The sequence below is a fragment of the Vombatus ursinus genome, unplaced genomic scaffold (assembly GCF_900497805.2).
Source record: "Vombatus ursinus unplaced genomic scaffold, bare-nosed wombat genome assembly UNPS02014807.1, whole genome shotgun sequence".
NCBI classification, from domain to species: domain Eukaryota; kingdom Metazoa; phylum Chordata; class Mammalia; order Diprotodontia; family Vombatidae; genus Vombatus; species Vombatus ursinus.
This window is the reverse complement of record NW_020954585.1, coordinates 60,372,117-60,394,358: the sequence shown is the minus strand read 5'-3', so window position 1 is coordinate 60,394,358 and position 22,242 is coordinate 60,372,117. Positions and strand designations below refer to the sequence as shown.

The 22,242-nt window shown below is 37.5% G+C and overlaps 1 protein-coding gene across 1 annotated transcript in view; it reads left to right on the top strand.

Moving 5' to 3' along the window:
* The window catches only part of LOC114052322 (sn1-specific diacylglycerol lipase beta-like), a 51,922-nt gene that overhangs the window by 17,861 nt on the left and 11,819 nt on the right, over positions 1–22,242 (top strand). The window contains exons 3-5 of the mRNA XM_027874873.1: positions 14,856–15,030; positions 16,443–16,701; positions 20,263–20,379. Coding sequence (XP_027730674.1) covers positions 14,856–15,030; positions 16,443–16,701; positions 20,263–20,379 — 551 coding nt within the window. The remainder of the gene's footprint in view (positions 1–14,855; positions 15,031–16,442; positions 16,702–20,262; positions 20,380–22,242) is intronic.

The window sequence follows — 22,242 nt, the reverse complement described above, 5'->3', positions numbered from 1 at the left end:
TGTGTGTGTGTGTGTGTGTGTGTGTGTGTGTGTGTGTGTGTGTGTGTTCTTCCCTCCTTTAACTAGTTCAGATGAGAATGAGGTTTAAGTGTCGTCGTCCCCCCCTTGTTGTATAAGCTTCTATTTGGTTAATTATAATTTTCAATGAGTTATTCAATAAAGTTTTGTATCTTTTGTTCCAAGCTGTTCTCTAACTTTGTTACCCAGCTCTAGATTTCTTTTGCCATTTTTTTCCCTTTGTGTTCATTTTTCTAGTTCTTAAAAAGAAAACACATTTCTTTTTTAGCTCTTCTAAGAATTTTTGTTGGACTTGTGTGAAAGCTGCATTTTTCTTTTAGACTTTGCTTGTCGATGTTTTCGCATCTTTTTCTTCTCCTTGGTTTGTGTTCCTTCTTGCCATAATGGTTCTTTATGGTGGGATTCTTTTTTGTTTGTTTGATCGTTCTTCCAGCCTAATTCTTGACTTTGAATTTAATGTTAGTGCTAGACTTTTTGCCCTTTTGGGAGATGTAGACATACCCCACAGAAGTGGAGCTTCCGTTTTCTTATGTCTTTTTGCTGCTTTCACAGCTAGAGATTTATAAGCTTTCATTTATCCCAAAGTAATGTGATCCAGAGCAAAGTCTGCTCACTGCACTCCTGGTCTGAGCACTGCAAGTTCCTGAGCCAGGTTTGGGTCTAGTGGTTTGTTCTTGGTTAGGAATTTCAGTCTACTGCTGTAGGACTCAGCCGTTATTAAGCCTCCTACAGTAACTGGACTGCAGGCTTCCTTTTGGTCTGGGACTCCTGCCCTGGTTATTCTGATGTAGACTTCCACACTGGTCTGTAGGATAGAACTGAGTCTCTGCTGTGCTCCTGCAGTCAGAGCCACGCAGCTAACTTTTGCTTCAGGAGCTTGTTCCTTGCTAGGACATAAGCTCTTTGCCCTTGACGTGTAACTCAGAATTGTGTAGTGGGCAACAGAGCTGCCAGATGGCACCCACTCTTGTACCTTGCACTATTTCAGAGATTTCCTACGATTCTGCCCTAGTGCCCAGTCTCAGCTCTTTATCAGTCCTTGAACTCTATCTAGTCCTTGAAGCATGCCTTTAGCTAGTCTCAGTCTCCATCTCCAATGTTGGCAGGTTTCTCAGTGTTTCTCCCTAAGCCACCTTGGACTGGAAAAATTACTCACCGTGACTTTACAGTAAAGAATAAGGTGGTAATGGAGAAGAAATGTGATCATTACTAGTCACTTATGGGGCAGCTAGGCGGTGCAGTGGATGGAGCACTGGCCCTGGAGTCAGAAGGACCTGAGTTCACATGCGGCCTCAGACACTGTGTGATCCAGGGCAAGTTACCTAACCCCATTGCCTCCAACAACAACCACCACCAATAGAACCTAATCATTTATAACTGATTTACTTCTCTTCTGCTCTCACCTTTCCTTCCTTAGCCCATATCCTGATCATGGTTTTTACCTTTTCTTTTTTTTCTTATTTTAATTTGCTTTTTAGAATCTACCCTCTGAAGTTGGTTTATTTTGCTTACAACTATTCCTTCCCTGGCATTAATACTCCCCCTGAACCCCACCTCTCCCTATCCTTGCCTGTTAACCCTATTGAGAGAATTTTGTGTTTTTACACCAAACTCTTTGCCTGTTTGTTTCTCTGTGTGTGTATATGTATGCCTGTGCATGAAAATATATGCTTAACTTTCCTTTCAAATAAAATTTTTCAGATAAAATTTAGATTCATCTGATACCCACTTCTTCCATGTTTGTATACTCTTTTTTCTTTTTTTTAATTAATTTAGTTTTAGTTTTAGTTTTCAACAATCACTTCCATAAGCTTTTGAGTTTTAAATTTTCTCTGCCTCCTTCCCCAAGACAGTGTGCAATCTAATATAGGCTCTACATATACATTCCTATTAAGCGTATTTTCACATTAGTCATATTGTAAAGAAGAATTAGAACCAATAGGAGGAACCGCAAGAAAGAAGAAACAAAACAAAACAGAAGAAGAAAAAGAGCGAATAGTATGCTTTGATCTGCATTCCAATTCCATAGTTCTTTCTCTGGATATAGATTGCATTTTCCATGAGACTTTTGGAGATGTCTTAGATCCTGGCATTGCTGAGAAGAGCTAAGTCTATCAAAGCTAGTCATCACACAACATGGCTGTTACTGTGTATAGTGTTCTCCTGGTTCTGCTCACTTCACTCAGCATCAGACCATACAGGTCTTTCCAGGTTTTTCTGAAGTCTGCCTGCTCATCATTTCTTATAGCACAATAGTATGCCATTATATTCATATACCACAACTTCCTCACCCATTCCCCAATTGATGGGCATCTCCTCAATTTCCAGTTCTTTGCCACCACAGAAGGAGCTGCTGTATGTATTTTTGTACATGTGGGTCCTTTTCCCGTTTTTATGATCTCTTTGAGATACAGACGTAGACATGGTATTGCTGGATCAAAGGGTATGCACAGTTTTATAGCCCTTTGGTGTATACTCTTCTTCTTGAGCATTCCTATTATGAGAAATAATAAGTTCCACCCCTTTCCTCCTTTTCACAATACTGTATTCCTTTTACTTTTTTTTTTCCTTTTCCCTTTCTAAAACCACCAGAATAGAACCAGTCTACCCTGAGATCTTCTATTTGTCTTAGCGACCAAGATGTGAAAATATAACCTTTCTCCCAACCTTCTTTGTCAGTGAGTTGGAGTGCACATGACATATAATGTCAGTCTTGTCTTTATTTTTGTAGACAATGTTTTGTAGTTTTCATATATTTTTGTATGTGTTAATAGACTCCCAAGTATTTTGTACATTTTGTAGTTATTTTAATGGCATTTGTCTTTCTATCTTTTCTTGCTGTATTTGGTTGGTGATTTACAAAAATGCTGATGATTTTTGTGGATATATTTTACATCCTTGTAACTTTGCTAAAGTTCTTGTTTCAGTTAATTTTAGTTGACTCTTCGAGGTCTTGAACACACTATCATATCTGCACAAAGCAATAATTTTGCTGCGTCTTTGTCTACGTATATTCCTTTAACTTCCTTTTTCTTGTCTTGTCACTATAGCTTTCCTTCCTAAGGCTATATCAAATAGTAGTAGTGACAATGGACTTTCTTGATTTACAGCTGATCTTATTGGAGAGGATTCTAGTTTATCCCTGTTGCATACAGTACTGGCTCTTGGTGTGAGATATATACTTTTTACCTTGTTAAGGCCATGGTCCATTTATTCCTATATTTCCAAATTTTTTTTTTGACAAATAAATGTTATACTTATATGATTTTTGTCATGCTTATTAACATAAACAGTTATGTTTATAGTTTTCCTAATATTGAACCAATTCTATATTCCTTGTATAAATCCAACCTGATCATAGTGAATTTTTGCATCTCCTCTAAGTCAGGGGAACAGAGCTTAGGCTCTGTTTTGTCCTCTGGGTTACATCTAGGGTCAAGAGCTTCTCTGGAGTCAGAGCAGCAGCATAGATAGCCCTTTTCTCTTGGGGATGAGTCTACATTCTCTTTTTTGGACTATAGCATTAGCTGTTTGTACTCATTCTACATCTAGTGGTTGAGTCTGAGATCTCTCAGGGCTCTACATCACTGTGGTCATTTTCTACTAATGGGGTCTACTCCACGATCTCACTCTAGCTTTCTTCCTCACTTGCTGGCCTGGTCACTAGCCTGTGGGTCAAATTTGTGGTCTTGAACTGGGACGATGACCACTGTTCTTTCTTCTTAGAATTCTTAATCACTGCTCTGGTGCTCTTTTTAGATATTTGTTAGAGAAGTTGAGTTGTACTATTTCCTTCTACTCTGCTATCTTGACTGGTTTCCCTTCCTCTATGCCTTTTGTTATGAGCATTTTAGTTTGTGTCCCGCCCCCCCCCCCCAGCCAAGCGGGAGAGAAGATAATGCCTGTTAACTGTAAAAGAATAAAATTTAATAGAAGTTTTTTTTAGAAAGGAATATAGTGTCTAGCTCTTTTTTTTTAAATCATAGTTTTCAGGGAGTCTGATTCTTAAATTGTCTTTTCTTGACCTGTGTTCTAGGTTAGTTGTTTTTGATAGCATATGCCTTATATTTTCTTCTATTTTTCAATTTTATGATTTTTTTCCCTTGTATTTCTTTTTGTCCTATGCAGCGATTGATTTCAATTTGGTCTTTTAATTTTCAGGGAGTTTGTTACTTGGGTAAGATTCACCACTTTCCATCTTAAGCTATTCTCTCCCTCCATTTCTGTTCTCCAGAGCTTTATTTTTTTATCTGTTGTCATTTCTTCCATGTATTCATGTAGTCCCTGTGGAAAATCCTTTTTATCTTTTTGTTTGATTTCAGTTGTTGTGGATTCACTTTCTAGATTGGATTTTCCGGTATCTCTGGATTTTTAATAATTCCTTATGATGATTATGTTTTCTGTATAGTGATTTCTGTAGTCTTAGTTCCTGAATTGAGGCATTGTAGCAGGGCCAAAGTGCTGTTACCTTACTGTGGTTTTGGGCGGAGTGGTCAGCCAGAGTTGTCTTTTTCTTTTTAATTGGTATCACTATCACTGTCCTCTCAGTCCCTTTCCAAGAGAAAGATAAAAACTTTTTTGTGTAACAAATAAGTATGGTTACACAAAACAAATTCATACAGTAGCTGTGTATGAAAACGTGTTTCATTATGCATTTCTCATCCATCACTTTTCTGCCAGTAGGTGGAAAACATGATTCATCATCATTCTTCATGATAGGTTATTGCATTGATGGCGGTTCTTACACTCCCAGTGTCGTTCTTGAAATAAGGTTCATTTGCTTCTTTACCCCTGTGAATCCCTACCACCCCACTCCCTAGTGGCCTTGGCTTTAAAACCACAACTTCCTTGGACCCCAGGATACTGTTGGTCAAACCCCAGGGTCTTTTGACCTGTGGAAAATCCTGAGATGTGCAGGGTCTTAACAACTTTTGGAAAGTCCTTGCTGAGATGGCCTGCAGTTAGCCTGAGTTAATGACCTGTGAAAGGCCTGTTAACAAAGTGGTTGTGATTGATGGACATTTCCCTTAGTCAACCATAAGATTTCTTCTATTCTGGAATTGACCAATCATGGAATTGTACCACCTCATTCTATTTCTTATACTCCCTCAATGGCAATAAAAGTAATTTTTCCTCAAACAGAGGAGTCCCTGACTCTGAGGAAGATCTACTCAAATGATTAGGGACCACTGATTTCCCTAATAAATGATCATGTTCAGAGCTCTTTCTCAGTGACTTATGTTACAGATTGGAATTTTGTGGCCCAAAATTAAAAGTAAAAATTTTGCAATACAGGTCTACTAATGAGAAAAATATATTTTTTTGGGGGGGGGAATAACATTTTGCTTAATTGAAGTTCAGAATTAGTGTTCCTTATCCTCAAAATCAATTGCAGATATTCATCTGTTAATGCAGATCTATGATGAGATTTTACATATTTCATCTTTGAAAGTATCTTTTCACACCATTAGGTACTGCCAAATATTGATAATCAGTCCTCAAGCATATGAATTTAATTGAGCACATTCACCAGTTGGAAAGCATTTTTAGAATTATTAGATTATTTTTGTATTTGCCTTGTAGCATTCCCTTATTATGTTGTAGCTGACTTCCGTTTGAAGGTTAGGTTGAAGCTCCTCAGCTACATAGTTAAATGTATTTTGAAATATGGAAATTTCTTTTGTGTTTGCAGCAAGTTCCCAAAAGTGCTACTGTATCTGTAGTTTGAACTCAGAAAATATATCTGCTGCAAATCATATGGGAGATCTTACTTTAACTTTTGATAACATAGGAAGTATATAAAGCCACTTGACATTACTTGTGATTCAGACAGTGTTAATTGTTGTGCAGTTGACTTTATTGTAGTGTAAGTTTTGCTTCTGGGAGCTGTTTTGCCATATAATTTTACGTTGAATTCAGTAAGAAACGTTATCAAGTTTACAGCTAAAGCTAATTTTCAAAGCCATTCAGTTGTTCCATAAAGATGATTCAGGGTGGTCTCATTCAGAAAATTTTCAGTCTTGGCGCTGAACTCAAAAAATTATAATAAAAGTTTTTTTTTTCTCTTATTTTGATATGATGCATATGCACTGGTAGCAAAAAACCGAAAATTTTGCAATAGGGCAATAATATGTGTTATTTGAAACACTGTGAAGTTATACCTTAGTCCAGGCCTGCACAACTTGTAGCCTGCGGCCTGCTTAAAGCCCTCCCGTTTTGCACCTCTGAAAAATGTGGAGGAAGGCATCTTTTGTATGTAAAAAAAAAAAAAAATCCTTTGGTGTATAGTAAGCAGCCTGTAGGGCAGCAAGGTGTGCAGGCCTGCCTTAGTCACTGCCTAGCAGCTGTGTGAAATGATAAAAGCACCACATGCATTCAGTCTCTGTCTCCATTACAGCTACTCACCTCTGCTGTTGTAAAAGCAGCCATAGGAATGAGTGTGGCTGTGTTCTAAACAGGTGGCTAGCCTGCTTTCGGTGGGCCCTAATTTCTTGACTCCTGTTGTAGATTGTTCTGGGCAAGGGCCTTCTTCAGGATTCTCAGGATTTGTGGTTTTTGTGCTCCTGCTGGGGCCCTGGCACTGGTTGCTTGGATACTGTGCCAGTTCTTTCTCCTGCTGTGGCTCTGCTCATAGCTTCTTCAAGTTTTTTACATTTTTTTTTGTGCAGTCCTTTACAAGATGAAGGAACTTAACTATAATTTTTCTTTTCCTTTTTTTTTAATTATTCTTTCTTCTGGCACATTTTTAGAATTTTACTGTAGTATTTGTGAGAGTGCTGGGGTCCTCCAGGATTTATCACACCATCTTAACTGGAAATTCAAATGCCTGTTTGGGTTAGTTTTTTTTTTGTTTGTTTGTTTTTTGTTTTTTGTTTTCAGTTTAACTATTACTGCCTTTAGTTTGATATACCTATGATAATTTTAGAAAGGAAATCAAATTAATTTTGTATACACTGAACAGAAAATTTAGGATCACTGTATCTTCCATACAGATAATTTACTGTCTTATTTCATAGGATTTGTGATTAAACTGTTCTAGTAATTAACTTGAGTCATTTGAATTGAAAGGCAGCCCTTAATATAGCTCATTACTTCACTTCTCCAAAACAGACATCCATGATAAATTTGTAAGCATGAATTAAAAAAAAACAAAACAAATTTTTATCTTATGGCAAATACCTTTTGGAGTAATTAAGTCCTCCAAAACAGACATCCATGATAAATTTGTAAGCATGAATTAAAAAAAAACAAAAACAAATTTTTATCTTATGGCAAATACCTTTTGGAGTAATTAAGTCTCTATCACTTTTTACCAACAGTTTTGTGTTTAAGATTTTAATTTAATAAAAGTACCTCTGTCTTGTCCAGTTTTTAAAAATTGGATCTGTATATGGTTCTCAAAAAAGACACAACCTGATTAATGTTTTTGGAATAAAAGAAGACTCAGATGTATTCTGTCTTGCTGCCTATAAAGATTTAATTGAGAAAATCCCAAGTTGAGATAAAGAAAAAATAACCACACTTCATTTCTTACGTTTGATTATGGAATCCTACCATCGGAATAGAGAAGAATTTTGATAAAATATTTTTCTGTTTTGTATTTTGACTTGAGCATTTGTTCTTAATCCTATTAGACACTGATAAATATTAATGCAATCAGTAAGCATTTGTTAAGTGCCAACTATATGCCATGCATCAAGCTTACAAATAATAATGAAACTTTTTTCTCTTAAGGACCTTAACATTTTAAAGGCAGAGACAAATACACACATGTATATAAAGTAAATACAAGTAGTTAGGGAGAGAGGGCAGTGGCATTTTGGATAAGCAAAGGTTTCATGTAGTAAGTAATTCTTGACCTCTGTCTAGAAGAAGAGGGTTGTGTGAGGCACATGGGAGGAGGAAAGTGTACTTTGGACATAGAGCATGGCTAGCTTGAAAGGGGTGGAGAATAGACTGTGGAGTATCATGTATGAGGAACAAGAGAGAAGACCAGTTTGTCTGGATCACAGATTGTGGTGGGGAGAATAATATATAATGAAGCTGGAAAAACAGGTTAGGGCCATGTTTTCAAGGGCTTTAAAAGCTAAACAGAGGCATCTGTTTTATTGAAGAGGCAGTAGGTAGGCAGAGGAGTTTATTGAGTAGAGGAGTGGCATGGTCAAATCAATGAGCAAGGAAAAATCACTTTGGCAGCTAGTGAGGAGGATAGACTGAAGTGGGGAGAAACAAGGCAGATAAACCAATTAGGAGGTTGTCACAATAGTCTCGGCTAGATTTGGGGGCTTGAGCAAAGATGGTGGCTGTGTGAGTAAGAGGAGTTGGATACAAGAGATGGAAATGGCAAAATATGGCCACTGATTGCCTCTTTGGGATGAGGGAGAGTGAGATGTCAAGGATAATTCTGAAATTATGAACCTGAAAGACTGGAAATATGATGGTACCTTTGACAGAAATAGAGAAGTTTGGAAGAGGAGAGGAGGGTTTGCTTAGAGGGAGGGAAGGTAATGATTTCAGTTTTGGACTTGTTGAGTTTGAAATGTCTCTAGAACTTCTAGTTTGAGATGTCCAGTAGGCAACTTGTAATATAGGACTGAAGATTGCAGAGAACTACAGCTGCATAGCAGTTGAGTCATCAACAGAGATAATAACTAAACATGGAACGTGTTGGAACGTGATGAAGTCACTTTGAGAAAATATAGACCGAGAAGAGAAGAGGGTCCAGGACAAAGCCTTAAAGAACGTTGACAGGAGGTGTGATATGAATGATGAGTTAGCAAAGGAGACTGAAGACCAGTCAGGCAAGTAGAAAGAAAGTTGTGTCACAAAACCCCAGAGAGGCTGGAGTGTTGAGGAGGTCAGCAGTGTCTAATAGAGCAGAGAGGTCAAGAATGAGATGAGGACTGAAAAGAGACCATCAAATATGGCAATTAAAAATAATTGGTAATTTTGGAAAGAGCACCTAAGGTTGGAAGTCAGATTGCAAATGGTTGAGGAATGAGACAGAGAGAGCAGAATATGGGAGCAACTAGTATATTTTTTTTAATAAGTTTAGCTGTGAAAGGGAACATGATATAGCTTAGGGATCATAGTGTGTAGTGAAGATTTTTTTTTTAAAAGATTGAAGAGCTTTAGTCATATTTGAAAGCAATAGGGGAGGAATCAGTAGAGAACCTGGAGGTTGAAGATTAGTGAGAGAGGGGAGGAATGAATTGAGTTGTCAATCTGGAGAAAATGGAGTGTGTGTGTGTGGAGTCAAGGGTACTTCTTTGGAGTTGGACTTTATAAGGAGAAGGACCTTATTTCCTTATTAGAGACTAGGTGAAGAGAGGAGAAAGTCGATGTCAAAGGTTTTTTGAGATGAAGAAAAGGGGAGTAGAAGGAGGTCACAGAGAATGGCCTCAATTTTCTCAGCCACTTAAGAGGCCAGGTTCTCAGCTGAGAGTACAGGGAGGGAGAGATATTGGGAAGTTTGAGTGCAAAGAAGGTAGCTTTCGTGGAGATTGAAGTAGAGAATCAATTAGGGAGAAATAGTGCTGTAGTGTGGGTCCCACTGAAGTGTATAACATGAATTTGTAGTGTATCTAGTCAGTGAAGTTGTTTGTCTTGTTTCCACTGCCTTTCAAAAAGCATGTGAACGATAGCATAGGAATTGGATGATTGGCCATGGCTGTTGTTTGACTCGGAATGAATGGCCATGAGTTACAAGGCCAAGAGTAGAGGAGACTGTGGAGTTAAATTTAGTTACTTTTAGGAGGGAGAACAGTGATGTCAGAGCAAAAATGATTGAGAAAGAACTGAGAATTAGAGGGGTTCTCATGCCATCACTCCCTCAGTCCTTGATAATTGCAACAACCTTTTAATTTATCTCTCTGCCTTAAGTCTTTCCCTAGGCCATTCTTCTCATAGCTCTTAAATTGTTTCACCCATGAACATCTCAGACCATGTCACTCTTCTGCTCAGTTTTTGCTCTATCCTGTTTCCAGGATAAAATAGAAACTCCTCTTTTTAGCTTTTAAAGCTCTTTGTTACCTGGCCCAACCTGTTTTTATAACCTCATTGGACATCCCTCAATGGGACACCTTCCTATACTCTTGTGATTCCACCAAACTGGCCTCTGTTCTCAGCACTCCATCTCTCAGCTCTGTACTTTTTACACTGGCCACTCCCTATCCCCAGAATGCACCTTCTCTCCTTGACCTCACAGAATTCCTCTTCTTTCAAATCTCAAGCCCCACCTTTTACATGAAGCCTTTCCTCACCTACTCCCTCCCTTCTCCAAATGTTAGTACCTTTCTTTTCTATTTTGCATTTATTAGAATTTATTCTTTTATTTCTTATATACAGAGGCAACAAGACATAGTAGATAAAGAGCCAGCCTTAAGCTAGGAAGATATCTACTGCCTCTGTGACCCTAAGCAAATAACTTACCTCTAGGTAACTCTCTTAAACCATAACATGTAACATAGGTGGGTTCCTCACTAGGGATTTTCTTTACTATGGGACTGTGGAAACCATGGAGTTTCCTCACTAAGGAGTTCCTGATACACCAGTGAAATCACAGGTCCGGTCCCCTTTCCTTATCCTTATACATGCATATGTACTTGTACTACATTAGAATATTAGCTCTGAGAGTAGGGATCATTTCATTCTTTGAATTTATTCCCTCAGAGGCTTGCACAGTGCCAGCATGTAGGCTGATTCTTTTCATTGTGAGTGTGAAAATGAAATTTATTATGACACTTTAAAAAAAAAAAAAGAAATTCCTCTCAACTTCAATTAAAAAAAAAGAAGAAATCCCCGTGAACCTTCATCAACAAAAACCTGCTTCTCATGTTTTCATATTTGCTAATTATCTCATTAATGTGATACTGGTAGTAGTATTAGGGGCAGTGAGGTACCACAATAGATAGAGTGCCAGGCCTAGAGTTAAGAAGACCTGAGTTAGAATCCAGCCTTAGACCCGTACTAGCTGTGTGATCTTGGGCAAGTCACTTAATCCTGTTTGCTTCAGTTTCCTCATCTGTAAATTGAGCTGGAGAAGGAAATGGCAAATCATTCCAGCATCTTTGCCAAGAAAACTCCAAATGGGAGTTGGACAGCAAAGAACTGGACACAACTGAAGTGACTGAACAACTAATAGTATTAGTTGTCCTTTCACATCCATTGTGCTGTTGATTTTATTACTGTATTTCCTAAGATGCCAGTTAGCCACTTTAGGACACAATCTGTTTCCTGAACAAGTATTATCCTCTGTTTCCCTCTAGCGGCTGGCAAGCTAAATATCTGTACAGCTACATCTGATTTTTTTATACTTATGCGTATATATAGGTGTGTGTGTGTGTATATATATATATATATATATATATATGTGCATGCATACATCACTGCAATGGAGATCACTTGAACAAAAATTTTCACACTTTTGAAAACATAACAGCAAACAAAATGGAACCTGATGGAAGGCATTTTCAGTCATTCTGGCTCTGCTGCTTACTACTTGTGTAACCTTGAGCAAATCATTTAACCTTTCCAGGATTTAGTGTCTTCATCTGTAAAATGAGGAGGTTGGAGTAGATGATTCCTGTTGGTCTTAATTCATTATCCCTGGTATACTGATAGTATGTTCAGGTAGAGATGTCCATCAAAGAATTTGTGATGTGAAACTGGAGTTCAGGAAAAAGATTAGGGATGGATACTAAAATTTGAGGCTCATTTGCATAGAAATTATAATTGAATTGATGGGAGTTGATGAGTTCATCAAGTAGAAAGATTATAAAAAGAGAAGAGGGACCAGGGCAGAACTTTGAGTGACACATGTGGTAAAGGGGCTAGGAGATGAAGAATGATCCTCTAGCAAATAAGAGCTGGCTGAGACAAGGTAGAGGGAGAAAACTAGGAAGAGAACAATGTCATTTAAGCTAAGAAAGGAACAGAATTTGAAATACAACTGTAAAGTGATCTAACTTTTGAAAGAAAACATACTGTAGTTGTCAGGAAGATATTTTCAATTCTATCAAATAATTCTTTGTATTTTAGGTACTTAAAATTGTTTATATACTTAAAATTTGTTTCCTTTAAACTTAAATTATTTGGCATATTTATTTCATTTGGATGGTCAATTGGTCAATCAACCTGCCATGTGCCAGACACTATGCTAAGTGCTGGGGATGCAAAAAGAGGCAAAAGACAGTCTTTTCCCCTAAGAAGCTTGTAATCTGATGAGGAGATAACATACAGACAAATATATACCAAGCAAGCTATATACAGGATAAGTAACGGAATGAAGGCACTAGAATTAAGAGGGGTTGGGGAAGACTTCCTCTAGAAAGTGAAATTTTAATTGGGACTGAAAGAAAGCCAAGGAAGTCAGTGGTTGAATTGGAGTAGTTCCCTAGCATACCAGGGGTGGGAGAGGAGAGAATGCTTGGAGTTGAGAGATGGAGTATCCTGTTCATGGTATAGCCAGGAGGCCAGTATCACTGGATTGAACAGTACATGTTGGGAAGTAAAGTAGAACACTGGAAAGGTAGGAGGGGGCTAGGTTATGGAAGGGCTTTGAATACCAAATAGAGCATTTTGTGTTTGCTTCTGGAGGTAATAGGAAGCAATAGGAGTTTATTGAGTAAGGAAGTGACATGATCAAACCTAAGTTTTAGAAAAATTGGATTAGTGGCTGAATGAAGGATAGATTGAAATGGGGAGAGACTTGAGGCCACTAGCAGACAATTGTAGTAATCAAGGCATGAGGTGAAGAGGGCCTGCACTAGAGGAGTGTCAGTGTCAGAGGAGAGAAAGGGAGATGTTGCAAAGGTGAAATCGGCAGACCTTGGCAACAGATTGGATGGGAGGTGAGCATGGGGCAGGGTTTGGGAGATATATCAAGGAATTCAAGATAATTCGTAATTTGTGAGCCTAAGGGATTGTGAGAATGATATTACTCTTCAAAGTGATAGGGAAGGTAGGAGTGGGGGGAGGTTTTAGGGAAGAAGATGATGAGTTCTGTTTTTGACATGTTGATTTTAAGATTTCTACAGGTCATTTAGTTTGAAGTGTCTGAAATGCAGTTGGAGGTGCAAGATTGGAAGAGGGAGATTGGGGCAGGAAAGATAGACTTGAGACTCATCAGCATAGAGATGGTAATTAAATCCATGGGAGCTGATGAGATCACCGGGTGAAGTAGTATAGAGGGAGAAGAAAAGAGGATCCAGGACAGAACCCTGAGGGACACCTACATTTAGAGGGTGTGATCTGGAAAAGGATCCAGAGAAGGAGCAGTCACATAGGTAGGAGGAAAACCAGGAGAGAGTGGTGTCTCAAAATCCTAGAGAGAAAAGAGTATCAAGGAGGAATGAATGAACAGCAGTGTTAGAGGCTGCAGAGAGGTCAAGGAGAATGAGGATTAACAAAAGGCCATTGGATTTGGCAACTAAGAGATCATTAGTAACTTTAGAATGAATAGTTTTAGTGGAATGGTAAGGTTGGAAGCCATATTGTAAGGGGTTAAAAGACTAAGGGGAGAGAAAGTGGAGACAGCCTTTGTAAACAGCCTTTTCAAGGAATTTAGCTACAAAGAGCAAAAGAGATACAGGACAAATATAAGTGGGGATGGAAGTGAGGGTTTTTTCAGGATAGGGAAGACATGGATGTGTTTGTAGGCAGCAGGGAATGAGTCAGTAGACAGGGAGAGACTGAAAATAAGTGAAAGTGGGGATGACAGAGGGGGCAGTCTTTTGGAGGAAATGGAATGGAATCATATCATTTGAATAAGTTAGAGGGGTTAGCCTTGCTAAGGAGTAAGACCACTTTATCACGTGGTATACCCCTGTAGGGTTGAAGGAGTAGGGTGGCAGAAGGCACTAGAGTGATAAGAGTTGGGGAAGAGGAGAAGAGGGAATTGATAGTGAATGAACTCAATTATTTTTATGTAAAACATCCACAGTGGGGAACCTGCAGCCTCGAGGCCACTTGTGGTTCTTCAGGTCCTCAAGTGCAGCCCTTTGACAGAATCCAAACTTCACAGAACAAATCCTTTTATTAACTGTGAAGTTTGGATTCAGTGAAAGGGCTGTACTTGAAAACGTAGAGGGCCACATGTGGCCTTGAGGCTGCAGGTTCCCCACCCTTGCATAAGACAAGGTTGTCTGCTGAGAGAGTGGAGGGAGAAAAAGCCATAGGAGATTTGAAGAGGGATGAAAAGGTTTGGGAAAACCACTGTGGAGAGCGAGATAGTGATAAGTGAGCTATAGTGTAATTGTCTAGCAGTAGTGAGGGCCCAGTTGAGGTTATGTAACATAAAATTGTAGTGGACCCAATCAGCATCATCTGTGTAGGAGCAAAGGTGTTGAATTGGATGAGTATTATAGTTAGTAATAAATTTCCCAAATTGTTTATGTAAGTATAAGTACAAAGCTCCGTAGATCAGTGATGTAATTAATAATTGAATTGTTTTATAGAAAGAGAACAGAGAAGGCTTATGAGTAAAATGTTGGGCAATTTTAGAAACTGGTTAGAAGATGAAGATCACATTTGTTCATATTGAGGACTGTGTAACTGCAAGAGATTTCTCTTTACTGATGATTTTGACTCACTTTTTAAAATATAGAGCAAATGTACTAGATATCTCTAGCTTCTAAGGATTTTTTTGCAACCATTTTACTATACCTCATTCATTTCTCCTCAAAGTTAGGTATTCAGGTTACTGGTATACAAATATAGATAGCCAAGGGTTGTCTTTTCCAAATTAATTTTTGTATATGCTGGTTATATGTATACATTTGTATGAAATATTTTTAGCTTTTTTGGAGTTAATTATTTAAACATTCTCTCTATTTCAGGAACCATTTGTAATCCTGGACCACGGAAGTCTATGCCCAAGCTGGTTTATATTCGTCTAGCGCTGTTTTTGCCAGAGATGGTCTGGGCTTCTCTGGGGGCAGCTTGGATAGCAGACAGTGGTGTTCAATGTGATAAGACAGTTGTGAATGCCATAATTGCAACAGTCATTGTCAGGTGATGTCCTTTATCTTCTATTTTTGTTTCTTGATGAAAGAAACATATTTGAAACTTGGGTAAATGAGCCTTCCTGGTTATTATTGACATTTTGTGCTGAAGTTTTGTTAAATCATGGTTAGAAATAGAACCTTCTTTGGTAAATCATAGAGTTCACAAAGAATTACTTGGTTTTAAAAGGTTCACATGTGTCTGGTTGTAACCTATACAGGCCATTTTCCATTTATTAATATACTCTTGTCCTCCTGCTTGCTTATTTTCACTGCTTTGTGTTCCCTATGCCCTGATTTGTATATCTTCTTTTATCTTCTTTTAAAAAGGGGGAAAAAATAGAGTAATTATATATTAAGGGCAGATACTAAGGCAGAAGACAAAAAATTGTCATATAATTGAGTATAATGACTTGGAAATAGCACTAGGGTCTGTCTTGATTAACATACCATAGAAGTGTATTTCTGAGAGTGACCTCAAGATCAGCTGGTTTAATATCTTTGTTGTTTTAAAGATTTCAAAAAAAAAATGTGCTGGGCATGGTAGCTACCAGGGAGAGACTGAAGCTGTTGGACTGCCTGAGTTGGGAAATCTGAGATGCAAAAAGGCTAAAGGCAGTCAGGTGTCTACACTAAGTCCTATACTAATATGGAGAGAAAGCCCCCAGGAATGGAGGGCCATCAGACTAAGGGGCAAATTAGCCCAGATAAGAAAAATGAATCGGGTTAAAGTTTACATGCTGATCAATATTAACATAAGCCCCTTGAGTGCCTTTTCCATTCTAGGCAAGATAAGGAGACTGGACTTCTCTTCCCTTCATTCCCTGCTACCACCATCCCCCCCCTCCAAAAAAAAAAGGATTTCTAAAAAATGCCCAACATACCATAGCTAGTTAGTAGTGACAGAGTCATTTTGTATTATGTTGCCTTCTGAAGTAATCAAAGTAAATTATAATCAGTACCTTCTGGATTTTCAAGATATCTTATGAGAGACCAGGTTAGCCTCCCGGCTTTATTCTTGTATGCCTTTATTTCTTTGTAAAGTACTTAACCCAGGCCATACAGAGAGTCAGTAGTGGAATTAGAACTGAGAACAGCCCTAAGACTGTGTTCAAGCTTAATCTTTTACTTTCTCTATTAGCACTTGGTTTCTCTTTGGAATTTTTTTTTTTCTGTTTACTTATCTCAGCTCTTTTTTCAAGTTTGGTTTTGGTTAATGTAGTACTGATTTTTTTTCAATGCAGTTATTTCCTTGCTTCAATGTCTAAAAAACATACCGTATTAAAGAATAATCTTTACAGATAGAGTCACTATGTCTATAAATAGAAGTTGAACAATTTACTCCTAGGAGTAAAAACTATAGCTTTCTTTATTTGAGTGTAAGACTCATGGTCACCAAGCTTTTTCCTCTCTGTTTTGCAGTTGGATAATCATCGCTTCTACTGTGGTTACCATTATTATTGTCTTTGATCCACTGGGGGGGAAAATGTCTCCTTATTCTACTTCCAGTACAGATCCCCTGGATACTAATGATTCAAGCCAACTATTGAATGGCCTCAAGACAGCAGCAAGAAGTGTGTGGGAAACTAGGATCAAGTTAATGTGCTGTTGCATTGGGAAAGATGACCACACTCGAGTTGCTTTTTCCAGTACGGCAGAGCTTTTCTCAACCTACTTTTCAGTAAGCTGAAGGGATTTGATTTGTTCTCTTCTGGTGGAATAAATACTTTTTATATTAAGAGCTGAACTCTGTGATATGAGCCATTTTCCTATTCATACCAAAAAACTCTTTGAGAATATACTTTCTGTTTGGGAGAAATACTTCACCTAGTACTTCCCAGCTTAATGTAGGAACTGTAGGAAATCACTGATTTCAGGAATACACATTTTTCAAGTTTTATCACTTTTGTGTAATAGGCTATCTTAACCAGTAACAACTATTGATTCAGTACAACTATAAGATTTTGACCAAATTTTTCTATGGTATGAAAACATGTGTAAAGAGTATGAGATCAGATAACTAAGCATCTAATCCTTTATTTACATTCACGCGTTTATTCAAGAAACAAGTTTCTTTTACATATATCCTCTACTCAACTATTCCTTTGTCAGAAGAATAACTTTCTTGCCCCAAGATAGGAGAAGACAATCATGTGCTGCTTGCTTTTTAACATCATATGATAAGAAAGAAAATGTTATATTTTGAAAGAAAAGCTTGTGTTGGCTGTAGTAGTAGAGAATAGCATTATTGTAAATTTTTCCAGAGATATTTAGTGAGCCATTTGGGCATATTTATTTTCTTTTCACATCAAACTTGCATTTTAAAATTTCACGTAATTTGTTTTTTTCCCCCCGAGAAAAACCTAGCTATTATAGTCAGTATAAAGGAGATATCACTTCATATACATTTGTGTTAGTTGGGGAAGGGGGGGAAGGGGAGAAATTTTTCCAAAGATTACAGAGCAGCTGCCAGTAAACAGGGTTTACATGTGTAATAATGATTCTACTGTTATTTAGATGATTCAGTGTTTATCCTGTGGCATAACTACATGTAGTAGCCTTAGCAGCAGTGACTAAAAGAATCTTTTTTTTTTTTATTTCTAACATTCATATTTTTTATTTTGAGTTCTAAATTCTCTCTCTCTTGCCTTACCTCCAGTCGTTTCCCTCGCCATTGAGAAGACAAGCAGCATGATACCCACTGTACATGTGGTCATGCAAAACACATTTCCATACTAGCCATGTTGCAAGAAAAATAAAGTGAAAAAAAAAGCGCTTCCTTTTTTAAAATCTTATTTGATATTTTATTTTTTCCAGTTACATGTAAAAACAATTTTAACATTTTTTTCTTCAAATTTTGAGTTACAAATTCTCTCTTTCGCCTCTTCTCTCCCATTGAGAAGGCAAGCAGTTTGACATAGGTTATACATGTGTAGTCATGTAAAACACATTTCCATGTAAGTCATTCTGTGAAAGAAAACACAGACAAAAAAAAACACGAAAAATAAAGAAAGTGAAGAAAAAGTATCTTTGACCTGCATCCAGGCTCTACCAGTTCTTTCTCTGGAAATGGACAGCAACTTTCATCATAAGTCCTACAGAATTGTCTTAGATCATTGCATTGCTGAGAATAGCTGAGTTATTCATCATACAATATTGCTGTCACTGTGTATCAGTGTTCTCCTGATTCTGCTTATTTCACTTTGCATCAGTCCATGTGAGTCTTTCCATGTTTTCCTGTGAATATCCTGCTCATCATTTTTTAACTCTTTTTGTGTGGGGGGGGGTGGGGGAGGGGCAATAGGGTGAAGTGACTTGCCCAGGATTATACAGCCAGTAATTGTTAAGTGTCTGAGGCCAGATTTGAACTCAGGTCTTCCTGAATCCAGGGCAGGTGCTCTATCCACTGCGCCATCTATCTGCCCCCCTTCTCATCATTTCTTAAAGCACAGTAGTATTCTTTACGACGACTTGTTCAGCCATTCCCTGGTTGATGGACATGCCCTCAATTTCCAATTCTTTGCCACCACTAAAAGAGCTGCTATAAATATGTTTTTGTGCACACAGGCCCTTTTCCTTGAAAAATATGTTTTCATCTACATCAGTTCTCTCTCTGAATGTTTTTCAGTTCTAATTCATTTGAGTTTCATTTCTAAATAGTTTTTCATCATGAATCCTTTGGAATTGTCAGAGATCATTGTAATAATCAGAGTAGCTTTTGTAGTTGATTATCGTTTCAGGTTGCTGTTATTATGTACAATGTTCTCCTGGTTCTGCCCACTTCTTTTTGTAACAGTTCATATAAGTCTTCCCAGGTTTTTCTGAAACCATCCCCTTTGTTATTTCTCACAGCACGGTAGTATTCCATCACAATCATATGCTATAACATGTTCAGCCATTCCCCAGTTGATGGGCAAGCTCTCAATTTCTAATTTTTTGCTACCCCTAAAGGACTTGCTATAAATATTTTTGTACAACTAGGTCCTTTTCCTTTTTCTTTGATCTCTTTGAGATACAGACGTAGTAGTGGTATTGCTGAGTCAAAGGGTATGCCCAGTTTTCTACCCTTTGGCCAGAGTTCCAAATTGTTTTACAAAATGGTTGGACTAGTTCATAACTCTACCAACAGTGCATTAGTCTCCCTGTTTTTCCACATCCCCTGCAGCATTTGTCTTTTTCCTTTTTTTGTCATGTTAACCAATCTTAAAAATGTGAGTTGGTTACCTCATAGTTATTTTCATTTGCATTTCTCAAATTGTTAGTGATTTAGAGCATTTTTTTTCATATGGCTGTTGATAACTTTGATTCCTTCTTCTGAAAACTGCCTGTTCATATCCTTTTGATCATTTATCAGTTGAGGAAAGGAATATTATTTTCTTAAATAGTATCCTTGAAGTAAGTTTCCCATTTAGGCTGCAAGAATTTGAATGCTTCTCTGTTCTAGAATTTGGAGTCCATTTCTCTTATTCTGCTCTATGGTGTTGCTTATTTGGCTGCAACAGAAGGTTTTTTGTAGGCAGGAGTATATAGTAGGAGATAAGCCTGGAAACATAAGGTCAAGTTACATTGTGGAAAGCCTTGAATGTTAAGAATTTGTACTATGCAATGGGGAACAATTTAAGGTGTTTGCTTAGGGGTGTGTTAAGCATGTTTTTGGGTGCTTTTGGAATATTAATTTGGTGATGTGCAGACTACAGGAAAGTGTGGAGAGATGGGCATTAGAAAGACTCTTTAGGGTAAGATTAATTGTGCTGTTGGGGGTCTCAGAGCATAGAGGTGATTTAGGGAATTTTGCATTATCTGTGTCTTTTCTTCAAGATAAAGCACAGCCTCAGACAAGATCTGACACAAGGAGGAAAGCATTCTAATATAGCTTTCAATTCTTTATGAAGAAAAGTTCATTTTTATAGAAATTTGCCTTAAAGTCTTATTTCTACCAAAGAAAGTCTTCTTTTTTGTCATCTGGGTTTACCTTTATTCTAAACTTGACAAGATGATTACAAAGATAGTTAAATCACTTGGTTATTAAAATAAAGATTAGGAAATTTTCTGTGCTTTCCAGTCATGAGAGTTCTAGATTTTTCTTGGGGGAGGAGGAACGATATTTTTATTTTTGAAAGATTTGATATGTCTTTTGACTGTATGTGTAGAGGAAGGTAGATTTTTTTAAATGTAATTTACATGTGGATTTTAATGCGATTCTACAGCTTTTATGCAAAGCATTTTTATTTTGTGTATGCAGGACACTGATCTCGTGCCTAGCGATATAGCTGCAGGTCTAACCCTTCTCCATCAGCAGCAAGATAGGAAAAGAAAGGATCTTGAGGAAATTGTAAACCATTCCCTAGTGGCCCCCCAGGTAAGTCTTCATTGGACAAAATGGCTTTACAGAACAGATTCATAAATATGCTAAAGTTTAATAGGAAATACTTTTCTGCAATATTTCAAGCAGAAAACCAAAAGAATATCTTCTGTGATATTTTTACTGGATTGTATTTCTTAAAATAAAAGATGTTATTTCGCACATTCACACATGTGTACATATTCTTTGGCAGTTTAGGTATTTCTTTAATAAAAATTTAATTTTATTACCTTCTATTGATTGCACATGGTTTGAAGTAATTCAAATTAAGGTGTTTTCACATCACCCTAAATTCAGAAGTGAATGTTCACTATAATGAGTATAATTCTGAAGAAAACTTATGTAGCAACATAGTCATCTCTTCAATTTTGACAGCTGACAGAGAAATTTCCCATTTTACCTCCCATTTAATAAGGTTCCTCCTACCATTTAGCTTGAGTCTCTTTCTAATGAAACATATGGAACTATGTTTGGTTTATGTGTGCTGGTGTACTTTCCTTGCTTGATGATGGCATAGTTTTTCTTCATAGAAATGATCTTTTTCTTTTAAAAAAGAAAATTGCCCAGTCTGTGTTCATTATCTTGCTCTCATTAAATAAGCTCAACCTTACATTTCACAGTCACTGAAAAGTAAATTTAATTATTTAGAATGACATCTTCCCTTGCCCTTACCTTTTCATAATAAATTTGGGATAGAGGAGAAGAGCCTGAATTGTACTTTTGAGAAGGTCAAATTGGTTGTCATGTGGACTAAAGTCATCTCTTCTTGCATCAAGCAAAGCCCTATTCTGCTCATCTGTCTTTTCTCAGCATGCTTCAGTCATGTTGTAAAAGGTAACTGGGAAAGTAGAACAGTGTGGATGGCCCCAGCTTCATAAGGTATGCTCTCAGGCCATTGATCCATTTTGCTTATTTTTCCTCAGCAGGTAACATTTGAGAGATTTTCACCAGTGGTGTTCTAAGATGAATATGCTTCTTACGGAAGAGTTGGTACAATCTGAGTTAAAGGAAATGTAGTGTAGTAGAAAAGACGTTGGGGGTAAGAGGACCAGGGTTCTAGTTCCATCTCTACTATGAGTTGTTTGACCTGTTTTCATATTTGCTGAAAGAAGGGGTTAGACTAGATAATTTCTAAGGTTCTTTCTAGTTTTAAGGTTATAGGACTGTTAGTATCCTAAAAAGATAACAGCATGCTTGCTTTTTAATTTTCTCTATGCTGTCTGTATTGCTTATGTAGATAGCAGCTAGCAAAGTTGGTTAGCTTATAATGTACATTTCTATAAAATGAATTCTACCAGTCACATTGATTCCTATAACTCCAATGGAGGATCTTCCCTTAGAAAATATTCTTTGATAGGCAGGAATGAACAGTTTCGTCATGAAGGGGTTAATGTAGCAACCAGTCTTAATGTTACATGTTGGAGCAGGTAGGTGAGAAAGTAGAGCACTGGACCTGGAGTCAGAAGACCTGAGTTCAAATCTGGCCTCAGACACACTAGCTGTGTAGCTCATTTAACCTTTTGTTTGCCTCAATTCCTCCTCTGTAAAATGGGGATCATAATAGCATTTTGCCTCTCAGGGTTATTGTGAGGACCAAATGAGATAATAATTATAAAGTGCTTAGCAACAGTGCCTGGTACATAGTAAGTGCTATGTAAATTATAGCTACTATTATTATTGTTGTTATTATTCCTGATTTGTTGAACTCAAATCCATTCTCCCCTTTCCCTTTCTGAGACATTAGTGATTCCTCACATCTTTGGTATCATCAGACTCTTTACCTGGAGCTCCTAGAACTTGTCCCTTCCTTCTGCTTTAGTCTTGTCGTAAATATAGCAAAAGAGCTAGGATACCATACTA